Source organism: Podarcis vaucheri (assembly GCF_965113315.1).
Source record: "Podarcis vaucheri genome assembly, chromosome: Z".
Taxonomy (NCBI): domain Eukaryota; kingdom Metazoa; phylum Chordata; class Lepidosauria; order Squamata; family Lacertidae; genus Podarcis; species Podarcis vaucheri.
Genome location: NC_138758.1, coordinates 11715648 through 11734169, shown reverse-complemented (window position 1 = coordinate 11734169; position 18522 = coordinate 11715648). Strand labels below are relative to the sequence as shown.

Sequence of the window (18522 nt, the reverse complement as noted above, 5' to 3'; positions counted from 1 at the left end):
CATTTTCCTGGAACACAGTTTGAAAGCTACTGCTGCAAGGGCTAAGCCAGACGACATCAGCTCATCACTTGCAGTTAAAAATAGCAAAAGCTTGTGAGGGCACGGGGGGAGCATATGAGGATCGCAGAAGATGGGGAGGTTTAAAACTTTTCCTCCCTGATGCAATCCTGAGAAATTTAAGAACCCTAAAAAGTTGCTCCTGGTCTGGATAGAAAAGCCTCTGTTGGCACCAGTGCAGACTTCCCTGTGAGGGCTGATGCATCAGTTAAAAATAACAGAGTGGGGACATCAGGACCATGGCATGAGAGGAAAAGGTTAAACCTCCACTCCCCATGTTCTGTGGGCCTGGCAAATCCTTCCTTGCTATTTTTAACTAATATGATTGCAAGTCCAAAAGTTGGCTCTAAAAGCAGAGATGGCTAAAAGGTAGACTAAGTAGACCAGACAGAGTAAATAATCCTGGGCAAGCTGGACCTTGAGCTCATCCAGCAGGACACACTAACATGCAGCTTTTGCAATCCTGCAGGGTTTAAATATGTAAGCTACGCACGACTGGATTGTAGTTAGGATTAGACTCCTAAGATTCATTCCAGTGCAGACTATAATATTGCCTAGATTCTGCCTCTCCACAAATCCTCTTTATACACTTAGATGTCTTTAATACCATATTTTTATCCTATCTGAAAAGAAACAGGAAGAGCTGGGAAAACCATGTTAATAGCTGAACCCTGCATTCTCAGATGTTCTGAAAGCACTCACTTGGGCATAGAATTTGTAGCATCAATAGATGGACCCATATTACATTGTCCATGTAGTATATATCAGGGCAGCTTGATTCACTCAGTTAGGGTGTTCTTGTACTATTTATCAGTTGCATTGTATAAAATGGTGGCTTGCAGCTAATATGGCCAAGCTGCCTTATGCATGGAGGATTAGAATGTGGGGCCAAGTCCTTCCTATCTTTGGCTTGGACTAGAAGGCATCAGGTGTATAAACTAGCTGATGTCCTTCAAAACTACCCTGAAACCCCCTTAGACTAGGTGGTATCCGGGAAGGTACACATGTATGACTTACTGTCTGTATCTGGGCACTCATTTGGAGCTAAGATTTGGGCTGCTGTTAGGACACTTTCAGGGCAGCCACATCCCTAGAGAGTAGCATTAGGACAATCGTTAGCCTTGTCATAAGATGTGCATGGTCTAAATCAGGCATGGGCAACCTGTACTCTTCTGCATGCTATTGGACTGCAGCTTCCGGAAGCCCTGGCCGTTGCAGTTAATGGCCAAGTAAGAGGGGAGTGGGAGCCCAGCAACTGAACATCTGAATGGTGATTGGTTCCCCATCTCCTGCTTAAATGGGCTTAAGGCTGAGCTGTCTGACCTTGTGCTTGAAGTATCGCTGAAGTAGAGGCAAGGCTTTCAAATCAGCATGGCTGGAATCAGGCTGCAGATCCTGGAAACACGCATAGTAGTAAGAGAAGCTCCTTTCAGTTGTGTTAGGCTAGCTCTAGAAAATCACAGGCACTCTGAAAGTGAACTAGTGCACTCCTATGCTTGTAATACATGTCCAGTATAAAAAGGGTAGTTTTTTAAGTATACGTAGGTGTTGCTTCTTGCGGCAGCAGAATTATCTGCTCATTTTTACAGTCTGCTCGTTTTTACAGTCACAGTCCCAATAATGTCATAGCAGGGACAGGGAACTTTTGATCCTCCAGCTGTTGGTGAAAGCTAACTCTCATGCTGGTGGGAGTTGTCCAACATCTGGAGAGGCAATAGTCCGGCACCCCAACAGTTGCTGGATAGCAAAAAGATTGGACAGTTAGGGAAAGAGAATGTTTGCAAACTATGTCGTCATATGCATTTGGAAGAAGGAAATAGAGCTTCCAAGTTCCTACTGTTGGTGGGAAGGACTGCATCTGTAAATAATCTTTGTATTTTCTGCAGCTAGAGACACACATTCTGTACTTTAAAATGGGTAAACTACTTCTATGTTTGGTAGCATAGTATTTCCTGTAAGGGGTAAACTCTGTGACATCCTAATTCAGTAACTCCTGAGCAAAGTGGAGGAATTTTGCAGATTGCCTGAATTTGTACCTCATAAAATGGGCTCTCTGAGCCTCCATGTTTGGGTAGATTTGGGCCCAATTTTGTGGTCTGCAATGATACCCTAACATTCCACCAAATTCTTGGCATTTTGGATGTAAGATAGCTGCACACATTTCTAATAGCCCTAGAGGTGTTTCGTGTTAGTATGCTACCTTCAGCTAAAGTTACAACTTTTGGGGAGTGATGAGGACCACGGAAGGCCAGGGTTAGCCCAGGAAATTATTTTTGCAAAAGGCCCTGGTTTTGGCCTTCCCAGAAAACATCTAGCTCACTATTTATGGAAACAGGGTCCTGAGCAACAGAAAACAGTTTTGTCCCAGTAAGGTTCTTTGTTTTAATATCCATGGTGGAAATGCATTGCAGAATAGTTTACTTTGATACCGAACCTTTTTGCGCCTCGGGCCCAGCACTGAGACCATGTACACACAGTGGGGTGGGTGTGGGGAAAGAAAATGTTTGGGTTTGGGTTATAACCTGCTGCTGATAGCTGCTCAGGGAGGAATGGAGTTTATGCCAGGAATATGACTGGTGGGGATAAATATCCTGGTATGTCATCCTCCCCAACACAATCCCTCCTTCCAACACAGTTGTGCCCCCCCCCCCCGCCACCAAAAGGCTATTTGGTGGGCTGGAGATAGTGCATCTGGAGGAGTGTCAACTGAGAAGGCAGCTTGGGTGCTTGCATGCCCACACTGAAGGCCTCTAGGTTTCCCACACATGGCGCAAATGGGAAGGGGGCAGAATTACTTTGTCATCCAAACGGGACCTCTCAACTGCTTAACATTCCTATTACCCTTTCTCCATCCAGCTGAAGATTGCATCCCAGAGGTGGACTACTTCTTTGTGCCCATTATGGTGGGAGCATGTCTGGCAGGATTAATTGCTCTCGTTCTTATGGCTTATTTTGTCGGCCGCAAAACTCGTCATAATGCTGGCTATGAGCAGCTGTAAAAGCGGGATGCAGTTTGGGCTGAGCACTTCCACTTTCAACCCGCTGAGGAGTGATTTGCACCAGAAGAGTGTTCTGTTGTCACACACATGTTGTTCAGAGAGACAAGCCTACTGTGTGCTCGTAATAATTAAGTGTGAAGTGACTTGTTTTGAATGTGGATAGGCCAGCTTAAGCCAAATGTACTTTTTTCCAAAAAAACAAATCATTGCAGTGCCAACTACCATGATGGCACAAAGCCACCTCAGATGTCTTGTCCTCTCAGACCTGATGCAAAACTAATACTGATTTCCTGCATGCCGTAGTTTGCAAACGGACACAAGGCTGCCTGTGCAGGAAACCAGACTTTACAACAGCTTTAAACACAAGCAAGCAGGTCTTGAGCGTATTTTAAAGCTCAGGTGGGAATCTGATGAATGAAATGTTGTGGACTTATTATGGGGCTTCTTGAGTGATGTGTATTAAAAAGGCCTTAAGCCATTTACCTCCTGATTTTGTGAAGTAAATATTTTGCATTATTGGGTCCCTCTACCATTAATTGAGCATTTTGAGTTTTCTACTTTTCAGAAGTGACTTATACCCTGTTACTAAAAAAATAGTAATAGTCCAAACATTACTCTAGTTGTGCCAGCCAGCATTATATAAAATAGGGCACTCGCTGTAGCCTCATTCTAATGTTTGTGAACGACTACCAGTTGTCTTGCTGTGGGTTGTGTTAAATAACTGTGTTTATAGAGTCATTGTGCATGTAATACACTGCCTATCATTTTGGCAGAACTGGCTTTTCATCTTGTGCACTGTTTACTAAAATAGCTGCCTTGACGTCCCTTCCTGGTGCAGAAGAACAGAATATATGCTTTTAAATAAAAATGAACACTGTTACTGAAAGAAACATTCAATTATGTAAAGCAGAGATGGGAAACCTGTGGCACTCCAGATGGATGATGCTGGAGTACGATTGCCATCTGACCTTTGGCTATGATGGGAGTTGGACTCCAACAATATCTGGAAGGCCACAGCTCCCCTTCCTGCTATAAGGCAAGATAGCCTTTGGGTCATCATAACTATGTTTAGTACTGTACATAGAAAGAAAGAAAGTCAGGATCCTTAACTTTGTTTAAGGACTTCCTGTAATAACAAAAACAAAAAAAATGTTTATGAGGATGTTGTAATATTCTGGAAGTTGAAAATGTTATGATAATAAACTGACTTGCCTTATTATTCAAGCAGCAGGGGAGCTGGGTGAAGCCTTATGATTATTATCTGGCTCTTCTTCCAGAGGCTTCCTTGAAAATCTTCCCCAAGGCTGCTTCTGAAATCCAAGCCTCTTGCTATTTAAAGTGTTGACATTCTGTTGCCTACACACTGTTAAACTCTAGGTTAGATTACTGAAGCTTGTTACACGTGGGGCTGCCTTTGAAGACTGCTTGGGACCTGCAGTTGGTGCAGAATTGCGCAGCAAGATTGTGCACCTGTTTAAGGCAGTCCAAGCATAGATGCCAATTCCGGAACAACTCTGCTGGCTGTCAGTTAGTTTCCAGGCTCAATTTAAAGTGCTGGCTTCAACCTGTGCAAAGCCTTATGCAGTTCGTGACCCCCAATACCTTAGAGACTGCCTCTCCTCCCCACAGAAGCCACCGCACAGCTTGCATTTTTCATCTGAGGCCCTTCTCCATGTGCAGAAAGTGGCAAAACAAGTATAGGCCTTTTGAGTGGTGGCTCCCTGTTTGTGGAATGCTTTCCCCATGAGGCATTCCTGATGCCATTATTATCCATTTTCAGGCATCAGGCATTCCTATTCATCCAAGCTTTCAATCGTTAAATGTGGAGGGTATTTGGTATTTCTATGGTGGTCTCTTTTTTGCTTGCCTTTTTATTGGGCGGGGGTGTTGAGTTACTTATACCTGCCCTTTTATATATATTGCAGATGTGCTGTTGGGTTTTAGTTTTATTCTGGTTTTTATGTTTTGGTTTTAATTTTTGGGTCACTTGGTGTCGCCTTCTCTGAAAAAAGGAAGTAATGCAATAAGTAATCATAATAATATTTTAGCTTTCCCATCAACTCTGCAAAAGGAGAACAGGGCACAGAGCCTATCTCATGCTCTATCTTGTTCTTTCTTTCCTTGAGGCAAACATCATCATGACAGGCAGTAGTGGCCTTGCAGTTCATACACAGATGGAGTTTGAGATGCCATATTTCTCCTGTCTTGTTTGTGTAGAGATAAGGGAACTTCCTGGCTCAGACTAGAGGTCAGTTCCCAATTTCAAGGCACCAGCATCAGACTTTTTTGAGGCTGGGATGATGCTGGGATTTTGCGAATTAAGCAAGTTACAATAAGTTGCTTTAACAGAGTTTAGACCTTTGGGGGGTGAGTCAGTACAGCCTGGCCAAAAAACAAAAAGTTATTAACCCCAAAACAGACTAGTTATTTTGCTGCCATGTACCTGTGTTAGTATATCTCTTGCATGGATTTATTACTTAAAATGAAGTAACTTCCATTGAGATTTGCTATCTGGCATCCTGGAGGAGACTTCGACCCATCATGGGCTAGTGGCTATTTGCAAAGCTGTTTCAACACAACTAGACAGGTATTCCTGCCACCTTTTCCTGCACATCTGCCTGCAGAGAACTCTTAGTAAACAATGTATGATCTTTTAAACTGTGCATGGGATTATCATTTTTGTTATTATGATATGCATTTTTTTGTTTTTATATTCTAAACCACCCTGCGATCTTCGGATAAAGGACAGTACAGAAATGTAAATAATAATAATAATAATAATAATAATAAAGTAAATGCTGAGAAAATTTAATAACTTGTTCCTTATGTAGCCAACGATTAACCATTTTGTTCTCTTTGCCTCCTTACTTTCTGTTTTAAAATTCCTCTTTGCCTAATACAGTATTTCCTGCTGTTTCTGCAGGATGGTGCTAAATCTTCAGTTTATTGTAACTCATGGATAAATGTAGAGAGTTACTTTCCTTTCTGTAGCACAGACATGTGTTATCTCCCTGTCAGATGGCCAGATGGCAAAGTGATCTGTTTACAGAAAATATTTGAATCACATCTACACCGTATATCTAAAGCACGTGGCTTCTCCTGATGAATCACGGGAAATGCAGTCTGTTAAGGGTACTTGGAATTGTAGCTTTGTGGGGTAGGTAAGCTACAGTTAACAGGATTCTTTGGTGGAAACCATGCTTTCTAAAAGGTGTGGATGTCATTGATCTCATGCTGAAAGCAACTCTACATCACCTAACAGCTAACAGCAATTCACAATCCAATTCTAATTATGTTTACTTAATGAGTTCCACTGAGTTCAGTGGGATGTGCTCCCTAGTAATGATGCTTAGGACTGCAACCTAAGTAATGCATGGACAATTGGGAGAGATTTCCCTTTTGAAACATGCTAAAATCCTGTGCAGGGCTGAAACCCTCCGGTTCTTAACCATGACCAGTCCAAGACAATTTGCTGCCTGTGGCTAAAGAACAAAGTGACGTCTCTTCCCTATTATGTGTACAAAAGCAGTTCAATCCTACCTACTGGCAGCAGAATGTACTCCATTGCAGCTGAGGTCAGCCGCCTGGCTGAGGGAGTGCTTGGCAGACATTGCCCTGCCCACTCCCTGCATTTATCCGCAGAGGCGGCAGCCTCACTCTTGTCTCATAGGACGGCTAGCTCTGCTCCTAAACCCGGTCACAAGTTCTAAGAATGAGGTCAAAGGAAATATGCTCCTCCTCCTAGAGCGTGGAAGCCACTGCAAACAGAATGAAGAAAATCTGTGCTAACTGCAAAAGCATTCAGAGCTGAGCTTTAATACTTCACTGATCATAATGCTAAAGTGACTTGCACATATCACTAGATAAGTACTCTGGAGTCTACTGTATTTATCAGGAGTGAGGCAATGGGGTGTCCTGTAGTGATGAGGAAAAGAGACAGAACTACATATTTAATCTAAATCTAGACTTCAGGTGTGGGGTTTTTTGCTTTTCCTTAGCTGTGTGCCTTCCTATAAAACCGGCAAATATTTATATTTAGAGCCACCATACTGTAGTGGTTAAGTGTGTTGTGCCAGGACTTTTGAGGCTAGAGTTCAAATCCCCACACAAGCCATGGAGCTCCCTGGGTGGCCTTAGGCCTGTCGCCATCTCTCAGCTTAACCTTTTCTCACTGGGAGGTTGTGAGGGTAAAATGGAGGGATGAAGGAGAAAGATGTGTGCCACCTTGGGATCCTTGGGTTAGAAATGCAGCAAATAAATAAAACAGGCAAATCTTAAGGTCATCTGTTGGCTTTCCTGACATCCCTGTGAGTCTAGCTGGTGGGCACATCGGCGCAAGTTTCACTGGTTCCGTTTTACACACCAAGCACTGGAGATGTTCCAAAATTTCAAAGGTGACTGGCCGGAGAAACGAAATCATAAACTTGGGCCCCACCTGCACTATAGATTTAAAGCAACAGCATACCATTTTAAATAGGCATGGCTTCCTCCCCCCCCCAAGAATCCTGGGAAGTGTAGTTTGTTAAGGGTGCGGATAATTGTTAGGAGACCCCAATTCCTCACAGCCAGAATTCGCAGATTTCCCTCGTAGGAAGCCTTTTGACTGTTAAACTACTCTGGTCATTGTAGGCCTGTTAGGGGGAATAAAGGTAAAGGGACTCCTGACCATTAGATCCAGTCGTGACCAACTCTGGGGTTGCGGTGCTCATCTCACTTTATTGGCCGAGGTAGCCGGCGTACAGCTTCCAGGTGATGTGGCCAGCATGACTAAGTTGCTTCTGGTGAACCAGAGCAGCACACGGAAACACCGTTTACCTTCCCTCCAGAGGAGCGGTACCTATTTATCTACTTGCACCTTGACGTGCTTTCGAACCGCTAGGTTGGCAGGAGCAGGGACCGAGGAACGGGAGCTCACCCCGTCATGGGGATTCGAACCGCCGACCTTCTGATCAGCAAGTCCTAGGCTCTGTGGTTTAACCCACAGCGCCACCTGCATCCTAAAAACACTGAATACCCTTAGCAAACTACAGCTCCCAGAATGTTTTTTTTTTGGGGGGGGGACAGCCTCTATGGCTGTTTAAACTGACAGGATGCCGCTTTAAATGTGTAGTGTAGATGGGGCCTACATTAGGAAACAAGAGTTGCAAATATGTCACTTGTGCTTTTGCTAATTTGTGCTCAGATGCTTGCTCTCTTCACTAACTTCCTGTCCCTCGCTCTGTGTTCTCCCTCTCCCTCCTCTCTTTTTCAATCTTGTCTTCCTACAGCTGAAGAATGTACCAGTTCTGATTTCCTCTTTATCATCCCTATTGTGGTGGGTGTGATCATCGGACTCCTTATTGTTTTTGCCTTTGTCTTTTATATGATCGGAAGGCGGAAAAGTGACAGTGGCTACCAAGCTGTATAACCCTGTTATGTGCTGCTGCTGCTTCTGCTTTTCTTCCTTTCTGTTTCCGCTCGCCCCGTACCCTTAACAGACTTTCGAGCTCATGGTTTTCTTACAGTAAAAGAAAAGAAGAAGGAAAACACACACAAGCAAGGTAAATATATTTTGTGCATACAACAGGAGGTAGGAACTGCTGACTGAGGCTGCTGCCTCCTTTGAGAATCTTTTTTTTGGACTCCCCTTCACCACTTGAAAACAAGACTGATTGTTTTCTGAAGAAAGAAGTGTTGGAAACAAATCTCATCCCTCTTCAGCTTATGCTTCCGATTTGCATTTCCTGGATTCTAGTTATTGTGTGGGTATTGAAACAGATAGCAAACTTTCGGGGGCGTTTACAGCTTTAGGGAGCAGCAGCAAATGTCAGAGGAAGTTTCCTTATACCAAGTAAGACTGTGGGCGGTCCAACTTTTCATACCAAGTGGGCCGCAAGAGTTTTCGACATGGAACCCACGGGCTGCACACTGCCTTGCACAGGAAGGGGAGTGAGGCCAAAAATTGACAGATGCACCCAGCCTTCATTCTGCCTTCCCAAAGCCAGATAAGCAAGGGGCTGGGCTTTGGGAAGGCTTTGGGCAGGTCCCAGAGCTCTCCCACCTTCTTCTCAAAGCTGTGAAAGCACTAAATAGGCTTTGAGAAGGAGGATGAAGGACCCTAGGACCCTGTAGAGCCCTCAAGTCTCCTTCCCTAAGCCCAGTGCCTCAGTTACCAAGCTTTGGGAAGGCAGCAGGAGGGCTGGGGATGAGGTGTCAAATGTTGCTGAGGGCCACCAAAAAAGGTCCCAAGGGCCACAGGCAACCCTCAGGCTATGCATTGAACCACCCTGATCTGGCCTGATACCAGTGCTTTTTTCCTCTAAAAAATGTTTTTGGGTACTCTCATTTTCCTACTCATATTGAAATACTGCCCCTCAATGAGGCCAAACTTAGATTCACAAAAATGTTTAGGGGTATGTGTACCCCTGCATACCCCCAGAAAAAAAGCACTGCCTGATACTGTCTACACTGACCAGCAGCAGCATTCCAGGATTTTGGGTAGGAGAACTAACCAGCCCTACCTGGAGATGCCTGGGATTTAACCAAAGACTTATTGCATTTAATGCAGATGTTGTACTGCTGAGAAACGGCTTTTCCCCTTAAAGGTTTTCGACATTTGTGGGAGTGAGGCTCTAGTTAAAGGTCGATTGTAACTTTAATTTCTGTGGCCACTTCGTACATGGGTAGGGAAACTGTGACCCTCCAAGGTGCTATTGGATTCCAACGTTTGGTGGATAGTTGAGGATGATGCAAGTTGTAAGCAACAGGCTTAGTAGATGAAAGTAAATCAGCTGCCTTATAGCAGACTATGCTATTTGGTCATCTAGCAAAGTAGGAACATAGAAAGCTGCTTTATACCGAGACAGCTCAAAATTCTATCTAGTATTGTCTGACTGGCAACCGTTCTCCAGGGTTTCAGATATGGGTTTCTCCCAGACCCTACCTCGAGATTCTGGGACCTTCTGCATGCAAAACAGATGCTCTACCACTTCCCCGTGTCTTCTCCAGGGACTGGGAACCTCCAGCTGCTGTTGGGTCAACTGTTGGCCAGTGATTTGAGATGCTGGGAGTTGTAGTCCAGCAACATCAGGAAGGCCACAAGTTCCCAAGTAGTTTGCACAAGGCCCAAATTGCCATGCACCCACGGGAGCTTTGGACCTGAATTTCTGGAGCAAGAGCCTCACCCCTTAACTACGTCACCCCACATATCAAACTACTTCTGACACCAAAGCTGCATGGAAGGAGACATGCCTGTTCAAAGAGAATGAAAAGGTCAAACAAGTTTACTGGACAGGTGGGTTATTTCTCCCACAGTACAATTACTTACAGCACAGAAGCTTAGCTTTGGGTAGGTCCAAAATACTTCATTTACAGTGACCAAGGTACTACCTATTACAGGCAAAATGTCAATGCCTATGGAAGTTTGCTACTCATTCTGGAGATGTATAAGCAGGTAAGTCTTGTTGAGGCCAATGAGACTTATAAGTAGGTTTGCATAAGACACATAAAACATAGGATAGTCACCATACATGTATGCCTGAAGAATCTTGGCTGCCTGGCTAGAGATTCCATCACAGATGGTTATTTTTGTAGGCATTTCACTATTCCATAGGGTCGGGGAGGAATCTGTAGCCCTGTTGGAATAAAACTCCCATCAGCCCCAACCATTGGCTTTGTTTGGTGGGAATTAGGAGTCAACCAGCATTTGGACAGTCACACTGTCCCCATCCCATGCTTGTAATGTGAAGAGTCTCCCTCCAATGTAAATACAACTTGATTTATCATACTGGTATGTCATTTTTCATTCCCAAGGATACTCGGAGCAGTTCACAATAATAAAATCAGGCAGAAGTGCAAGGTGCTGTGAGTGGTACCACATGACTCTCAGCTGCTCTCTTGTATCCCTGACAAAGACCTGGAATGTATATGCTGGAAGTTGTCGTTGCAGATGGATTTGCTAAGAGCGCTAATCCACCTGTTTTTGCCCTGGCTAGTTACCTAAGTCAGGAATGGGGAAATGCATCTGACTGGCAAGGCCAAATCTTTACCTCTTCCCACTACACCCCTTGGACCAAATTTGACAAGTGGGTGTGAGTCAATCAACTGACATGTTTTATTTTCCTTGCACAGTTTGAAATAATACCACATAGGCAAAGACACAGTACTTTGCAGGTGCCAGACATCATCTGATTGTGATGCAAGCACTCAACAGCCACAGTGGTGCTTGCAAACCCGACTTTACATAACATCAAGTTGTGTGTGTGGCTTGGGCCAAAAGGGTCTCACAGGCCATATGGGTTGACCTGACAGACCAGATTAAGCTCATGGGCTGGAGGTTTCCCATTGCTGATAGAAGTGAATGGGTATGTACTTTCACGTCCAGATGAATGTGAGGGATAGGAAGGGGAAGGGGGCTATGCAGTGATCTGAAAGGACACAGGCTCTTGCTATGCTGTGACTTAGCACCAGAATGTAGGGGCTCAGTTGCTTTGTCTGTGTTCATTCATTCAATTACTGACTCACTACTTTACTCTCCTTCTTCATGATGCCATTGCCATTGCACAGTTTTCTTTCTGGTGACCGGGGCTCTCACACAAGTGTTTCCAGTGCTGGACTTAGGGCAGTGCAGGTGGTTCCTCCATGCAAAGCAAAGCTGCGGATGTGTGCAAAATTGAGAAGATCCATTTGGAGATGCCAGATTTTGGCCTTGCACAGGGCACCACATTATGAAAGATTACCAAAATCTGCCCCTGCTGCTTCGCACAGCAGCCCATCCTAGCCCATTTTCTTCATGATTGCATGAGGTGGTACCCAAGCTGGATTGTGCAGCACACACCCAGCTCAACTCAATTGAATTGCCCTATGACTTAACATGAAGGCATGGCATATCCCTCAATGGTATTTTGAATTGTCAAAAGCTACTTTAAGTTTCTTCTGATGTTAAAAACAAGCCAGCACTTTAAATGTTGTCATAGTATGTATGGCAAGTGATAACGAAGATGGACGTATGTCTGTGCTAAACAATAAAGTCAACCATGGTTGTCTAACCTGACTTTGTGTTAAATAATTCTTGGAGCACAAACGTGTAACTTTGAATGAGCTTTTCCAAGTTCAGGTTAAGTGTTGTGCATGCATGTTAACATAGCCCAATCCCACACCAACCTTTGATGCCTGTTCTGATGGCAACTTTCCCCCACCCTTAGTCTCCCAGTCTGAAAAGCTGCACAAATAAAGAGACAAATGGGGTCAGTGCACATTATGAAGATTTTTACTAATTCATTTTGATTTATAGTCCACCCTTTCCAAAGAGTGTGGGGTCGAAGTGAAAATACATTCATAACAAAACTCCCAGTTACACTGATTAAACCTACCATCTGGCCCTGGCCCTTGCTGCTCACAGCCAAAATGGATAAAAAAATCAGTGTTACAGCATTAACAGAAAGCATGTTGGCTTGGGCTACAATGAGCTGTCAGAGGACAGGAACACCAGAGCCAAGGGGCAGACCCAGATAATTTATCTCTATGTACACTTTGTGTTTACAGTGCACAGAAACAGTAAGCTAAATGAGAGCATTCTCTCTGTAGGCAAATGCAGGGGTGGAAATGACCTCTTGGCTAGGGTGGGCCCAGGGCTGTTTAGAGGTCATTGCCACTACTTAGAACTGAGCTTGAAAAGCAAAAGGCAACCAACATGCTGTATTTCTCCTGTTCTAGATCAGAGCCAGGAGGTCTCAGTAGATAGGCCAATAGTCATCAACACGACATTTATGCTTTCTAACTTCTAAATTGGTGTGTTTGTGAACTGCCTGCCTCAAACAGAGGAGTTGTGGACATGGAATATTCCATTTGAGCAGCGAGTCTTGGAGCATGTGCCTTTTTAATAATCTAATACACACACAACTATCCAGAGAGGAGATTTCTGAGGTTTATATAATCTCCAGACTCCCTTGCTCAAGTTCAAGTGCACATACAACATATTAACCTTGGGGTGTTTGTTAATTGATGAGCAGCTGATTTGCATCTGCCTGGGCCCAGTGAGGGTGGGGGTGAGTGACAATAGCAATGGTTCCTTTTAAGAGTCCAAATAGCTTGCTTAATACCAAATACCACACTTGTTGATGTGCCAGTGAAAAATCTAACATAAATACATTGTGTGTGTTTATGTTTTAATAAACGTTTTCCAACATGACATGTGTTCATTTGCTCGTAGGATGGATGTTTTAAAATATGTCACCTATACTTAGATTTAGATTTGAGTTATCCATATTTCTTTCCGTTTGCTATGAAAGCCAAATAACCCCCCCCAAATCAGGTTTGAATTTTCCTAGTGTGTGCGAATGGCCTATTTCTTCTTCTTTTCCCTCCTCCATGGTGAGAAAGATTTGCTTGCCATTGGAAGAGCGATAGCAAATGCTGCTCTGGCCTATGTTGTGATTTTCAGCATGAAGACTACTCGCCCCAGAAACCGGTCACTGTTGAAGTTGTTGATGATACCCTTGCCGTTCAGTTGGCACTGAACATTTATCTCTTTGTCCTTTGTCACGTCCGAAAAATGAATGCCCACCAATGGTTGTGTATAATTTACCTGGAAAAAATATAAGCAGATGAGAGAAATAGGAATGTCCAGTGATGGCTCAGAATAGCTCGGTGGAGAATGATTGGGCTAAAATGTAAACAGGGGGCAAGTCAGCTAAAGTGCTCTGTGGCTTGAATCCAATATATATGTCACGTGAGCCAGATACAGGTACAGTTGTACATTGGTTTTTGAACAGATTAGTTCTCGAATGTTTTGGCTCCTGAACGCTGCAGACCCAGAAGTGACTCTTCCGGTTTGCGAACTATTTTTGGAAGCCGAATGTCCAACCGGGCTTCTGCGGCTTCCGATTGGCTTCAGGAGCTTCCTGCAGCCAATCAGAAGCTACACTTTGGTTTCTGAACATTTTGGAAGTCAAATGGACTTCCGGAACAGATTCCGTTCAACTTCCAAGGTATACACAGAGTGGAATTTAATGCACTCAATCTATTAGCACAAGGATTTACCCTTGTGCAATAGACTGAAGCAGATCTGGGGGTGGTGTGGGGTGTGTAGGGGGTGGGGGGAAGGAAGAAAGTTCCATTGTGTAAGTATACATCCTTACACTAAAGGAATGAGTGCATTAGATACTTCATTGCGTATACTGGCACAGCCTGTCCCAACGTTAGAAGAGGGGAGCGTATGGCTCAGGCGGCAGATGCTGGAGAATGGTAAAGAACAGTGAGGTGTTGGAGGACAGAGGTGTAGGTGTCACCTGCCCTGCCCTACACCCTCCCTAAGATACCCTGCTTTACAATAAGCCCACAACTTACGTGGGGATTACGTTCCGGGAACTGCACCTTATGCAAAAATCGCGTATTGGGTTCAAGGGTAGGTGTGATTACCAAAGTCAGTTTTTCCCAGAACGCTGCCCCCTTTCTAAGTTTTTAATATATATCTACCATGCACACAAGTCACAGACTTTGGCACATCCTCTCAACTACAATATGTCACAATGGTGTCAGTTTACACATTCAACTGCAGGAGATTAGGACCTTGTCTAGACTTACAACTGAACACATCTGTAAACTGTGCCATTTTAGAATACAGGGGGGTATGCCACTGTTGAATGTTTTCCCCACATTAAATAAAGAATCCCTGTTCCCAGCCCTGCACCCCCAAATGGTCTCTAGCACATCAGGAAGAAGCTGTGCTACACTTCCATTAAGTGGAAGCATCAAAAAAATGAGACCCACCACCCACTGCATTCTGAAGTGGTGCGATCCGTTCTGCTATCTCAGAACTCTAGTTACCCACTGCCTACTTTGGACCTCTTTCTCCTCTTCTGTTTAAAAACTGCTCTTCTTATTCTCTGCTACCTGGCAAACTGCTAAAACCAGGCAAGTGAAAGGCACGTTTGCCCAACAGCTGCATTTCTACTTACATGTGTGTGCTTGCCGTAGTAAGGGAAGTACATGGGATCAAATGTTGAAGATGGGTAGAAAGCCACTGTCTTGATATCTGCCGCATCACCTTTCTGCATTAACAAAAATAGGGGCATGAGTAAGATAAACACAGTATGGATTCATGCTGCTGATGCCAGCCCTGCAATAAGCAATACAATCAGGTGGAAAAGGACTCACGTGTACATTGCAGCTCACAGTCACTGGATTCCCATAACCAGGCTTATAACCTACAATCTATGACAAAAGACAGTATTTTTAATTATCTTTGAATTAAAAACAAAAAAGGTAGCCTATGATTAAAATGAAGCCCTATTTTGCTATATGGTTCCAGCAGGTCTGCAAAGCACAGGAGGACACACAGCTGTAATACATTGCCTTGATTCGCACATAAAGTATTCCATGGTTTGTTTGGCAAACCATGAGTTGTCTCCCAGACAATAAAACAAAGGATGGGCTTTTTCTCTAATGTTTTGTATGTTTCCCAGTTGTTTTCGCCTAGTGCCTTTATAGTTTAGTGATCATCTGGAACCATGTGGGCAAACAAATAATGGTTAAGGAAGGGTGCAGGGTTTACACAAAATGCCAAGCCATAGTTATAACAAACCAAGGTTTGTTAGCCATCAACAAACCATGGTATCAGATTGGTTAAGCTGCTAGGTAGGGTTAACACGTAATACTTAGTCATGGTTTAGCATTATATGCAAACCAGTCCAAGAAGTATTTTTGGCTATTGCGCAGTCAACACAACACACATGAACCTGAGAATCTATTTAGTGAAGTAACAGCCCTAGTATAACACCCAGTATAACACATTTTAATCAGCTGGTGATTTGATAAAAAAAAAAAATCTGTTCATCAGAAATGTGCAACTAAAAAGATTTATTTCTTTTTGAATTCCCTGCAACAAATTATGATGTAGATCCATGACTTGGGGTTTTCCCAACCCCATAACCACACCACCAATTTTGAGAACAGCCTAGTGCCCTCCTCCAAAGTACATTTACTGGGAAGCAAATCCAGTGGTTTCAGTAAAATGTCCAGAACAGGCAAGCTTATGAAAGCAACATTAGTCACCACTATGTGTCAGGATCACACAATGTACATTCATTTAAATCAATGTAATAAAACAGGGGCCCAGCAAAGAGTAATGTTCCTTCTCTTCACTTCTTACCAAAAATCAGAAGCATTTTAAATGAAATATGTTGCACCTCTCACACAAATTTACTGTGCTATGATTCAAAGCAAATAAGCAGATACGAGACAACAGTTGTTTTTAATCACTAAGAGGGGAACCAATAGTGTCGTTAGTTAACTCCAACTCCCATCAGCCCCAGTCAGCATGGCCAATGTTCAGGAATGATGGAAGCTGTAGTCCAGAATCATCTAGATAGCCACAGGAACCCCATCCCTACACTAAGAGGATAGTGCACTGACACAACCATGAACTATGAGAGTTAAATGAAACCTGCATAGTCAGAATCATGCGTATTCTAGGAGGCAGCTGTCATCTTGATCTGCACAAAAATTGGCCACCACTGCAAACAGCATGCCATTTCAAAAGACTTATTTTTCTGACCAGCAAGGCAATTCTTGTGTTTCTTCATTAACCACATGTATGTGAGCATACACATCTCCCATTCCAGGATACATAAAAAGAAATAAAAAGTAAGCCAGGGAACATACTCTGTTCATCTTCAGCAAGATGCAAGGTTGTCCTGTTGAATAGCCAAACATTGGATCATCTATTCCAGAACAAGCATTTAATACGGATCGCTTGAATTGGCAAGCTTTTCTCAGGCCACTTTCTTCACCGTCTTGGATGAAATAATTGCCTTCATTGCATTTAATGTTCTTCTGTTCTTGAACTTTGTCATCATAATCTAAAGGTATTAATACAGAGAACGTTAATATTCCGTATGTCTTTCACCGCAACATTTTCTCTTGCTACAGGAGGCAGAAAGGTCCAAAGGGCTCCACGTTCACTTGGTTATCCTTCCAAGTAGTGGCAGAATTTGTGATTTCAAAATTCAGCAGCACCCTGTGCAATGCCAGAATTCAGCACCCTCCGCTTCTCACCTTCCATCCTACATTGTTCTTGCAGCATCCCCTGTGGGGCCCTATTGGCTTGCCATCCAGGGTGGGTGAACCAGTTGTGCTGCCCTAAATCTGCCTCTGTTTCCAAGGGCCACGTGCCAGTGTAGGCAGGGCCAGTGGGTACATAAGATTCCTACAGGTTGGCTGAGTCACATGACTTGAACGGCATTACTAACTGATTCTTCTTCCCAGTTTGGCTTCATCAGATTGGCTAATTTATCCTCTTCCTCCCCCTTCTTTTCCCTCTTTTTCTATTTCCTCCTCTCTCTCTATCCCCACTTCTCTTTCCCCCTCAACCCCATATTGCCTGCAACAAAAATGTCTCAAACTGGCTGCAATTGACCTGTATGAAGGATTCTTACAATTTAAAAACAGAGACACTGAATGTACTTTTGTTACTTATGGAAAATCTTTTAATAGAAAACATTTTTTTTAAAAAATAATAATTGGCTAATTTATATGGAGCTGGGGGGGCAGGGTGTGAGTAATATACAAAAAACCCAGAAAGCCCACCTTCTAGGAACGCATGCAGGTTATCCACATAATCCTGCCACGAATTGGCGTCAGCGGGTTTGAACGCAATGTTGACTGAGCTGCTAACGTGTGGTCTAATCATAACTCCTGCAACAGAAAAAGCCAGAAAACAGAAGTGTGAATCCAAAATGGAGCTTTTTTTAATTGAACAGAGGTTGGCAAGAAGTTCCCTGATGGGCTCTCCCTGCCCTTTGATGCCCCATCTCTATAGCACCGCTTCCTATAGTTGTGGTGGTTCCTCCTTCTTTCCTCCTCCCTTTGCTCTCTCAACTGAACCCACCATCCAGAGCAAGAGAGCAGGATGCTGCTCCTTCTTCCAAAGCTGTTCATTTCTCAAGCACCAGAGGAAGCCAGGGGGTAACAATGGCAGCAAGGACCTGCGGCTGCCCCCTGCCTTGCCCATTTGGGCAGCAGGTTGCAGTGGATATACTATAGCTCCTCGTCTCAAAAGAATGCAAGAAGTGGGCTGCTGGATCAGGCCAAAGGCCCATCTGTGCCAGCATCCTGTTCTCACAGTGACCACCCAGATGCCCCTGGGAAACCCACAAGCCAGACCTGAGAGCACCACACTCTTCCCAACCATGTTTCCCAGGAACTGGTATTCAGAGGCACAACCCCATGCAGAACAGCAGTGGAAGGTCAGGGGACAACTGTGAAATGTCCCCCCACCCCACCCCAGGAGGCAGACCCTCAGAAACTATCCAAGGATGTAACAATAGCCCAAACCCACATGCTAGGCTTTCTGTTGGTACTGAGAGGGGAATAGGGCCTCCAAACAATTCTCAGTTGCAATCCCCAGCGGGGTTTATCAGTCAACTCCTCTTCCCAGGAACAGGGATTTGTCTCCTACATTCTTCCAGAACAGTTAACACACTAAAAT

At 43.9% G+C, this 18522-nt stretch overlaps 2 protein-coding genes across 8 annotated transcripts in view; one reads left to right on the top strand and one right to left on the bottom strand.

The window, feature by feature from the left end:
• The window catches only part of LAMP2 (lysosomal associated membrane protein 2), a 29042-nt gene extending 16960 nt beyond the window's left edge, over positions 1 to 12082 (top strand). For 2 of the 3 annotated variants that reach the window (XM_082207267.1, XM_082207264.1), the window contains one exon: positions 2914 to 5456. In XM_082207267.1, coding sequence (XP_082063393.1) covers positions 2914 to 3056 — 143 coding nt within the window. In that variant the 3' untranslated portion in view covers positions 3057 to 5456. Of the gene's footprint in view, positions 1 to 2913; positions 5457 to 8323 lie in introns of those variants that run through there. The other variant, XM_082207266.1, reaches the window with a different exon arrangement.
• Positions 12083 to 12287: 205 nt separating this feature from the next.
• Positions 12288 to 18522, bottom strand: part of ATP1B4 (ATPase Na+/K+ transporting family member beta 4) — a 41131-nt gene continuing 34896 nt past the window's right edge. For all 5 annotated transcript variants that reach the window (XM_082207299.1, XM_082207298.1, XM_082207300.1 and 2 more), the window contains 5 exons: positions 17622 to 17729; positions 16698 to 16894; positions 15192 to 15248; positions 14993 to 15085; positions 12288 to 13620 (listed from right to left, as the gene is read on the bottom strand). In XM_082207299.1, the coding sequence (XP_082063425.1) occupies positions 13459 to 13620; positions 14993 to 15085; positions 15192 to 15248; positions 16698 to 16894; positions 17622 to 17729 (617 nt within the window). In that variant the 3' untranslated portion in view covers positions 12288 to 13458. The remainder of the gene's footprint in view (positions 13621 to 14992; positions 15086 to 15191; positions 15249 to 16697; positions 16895 to 17621; positions 17730 to 18522) is intronic.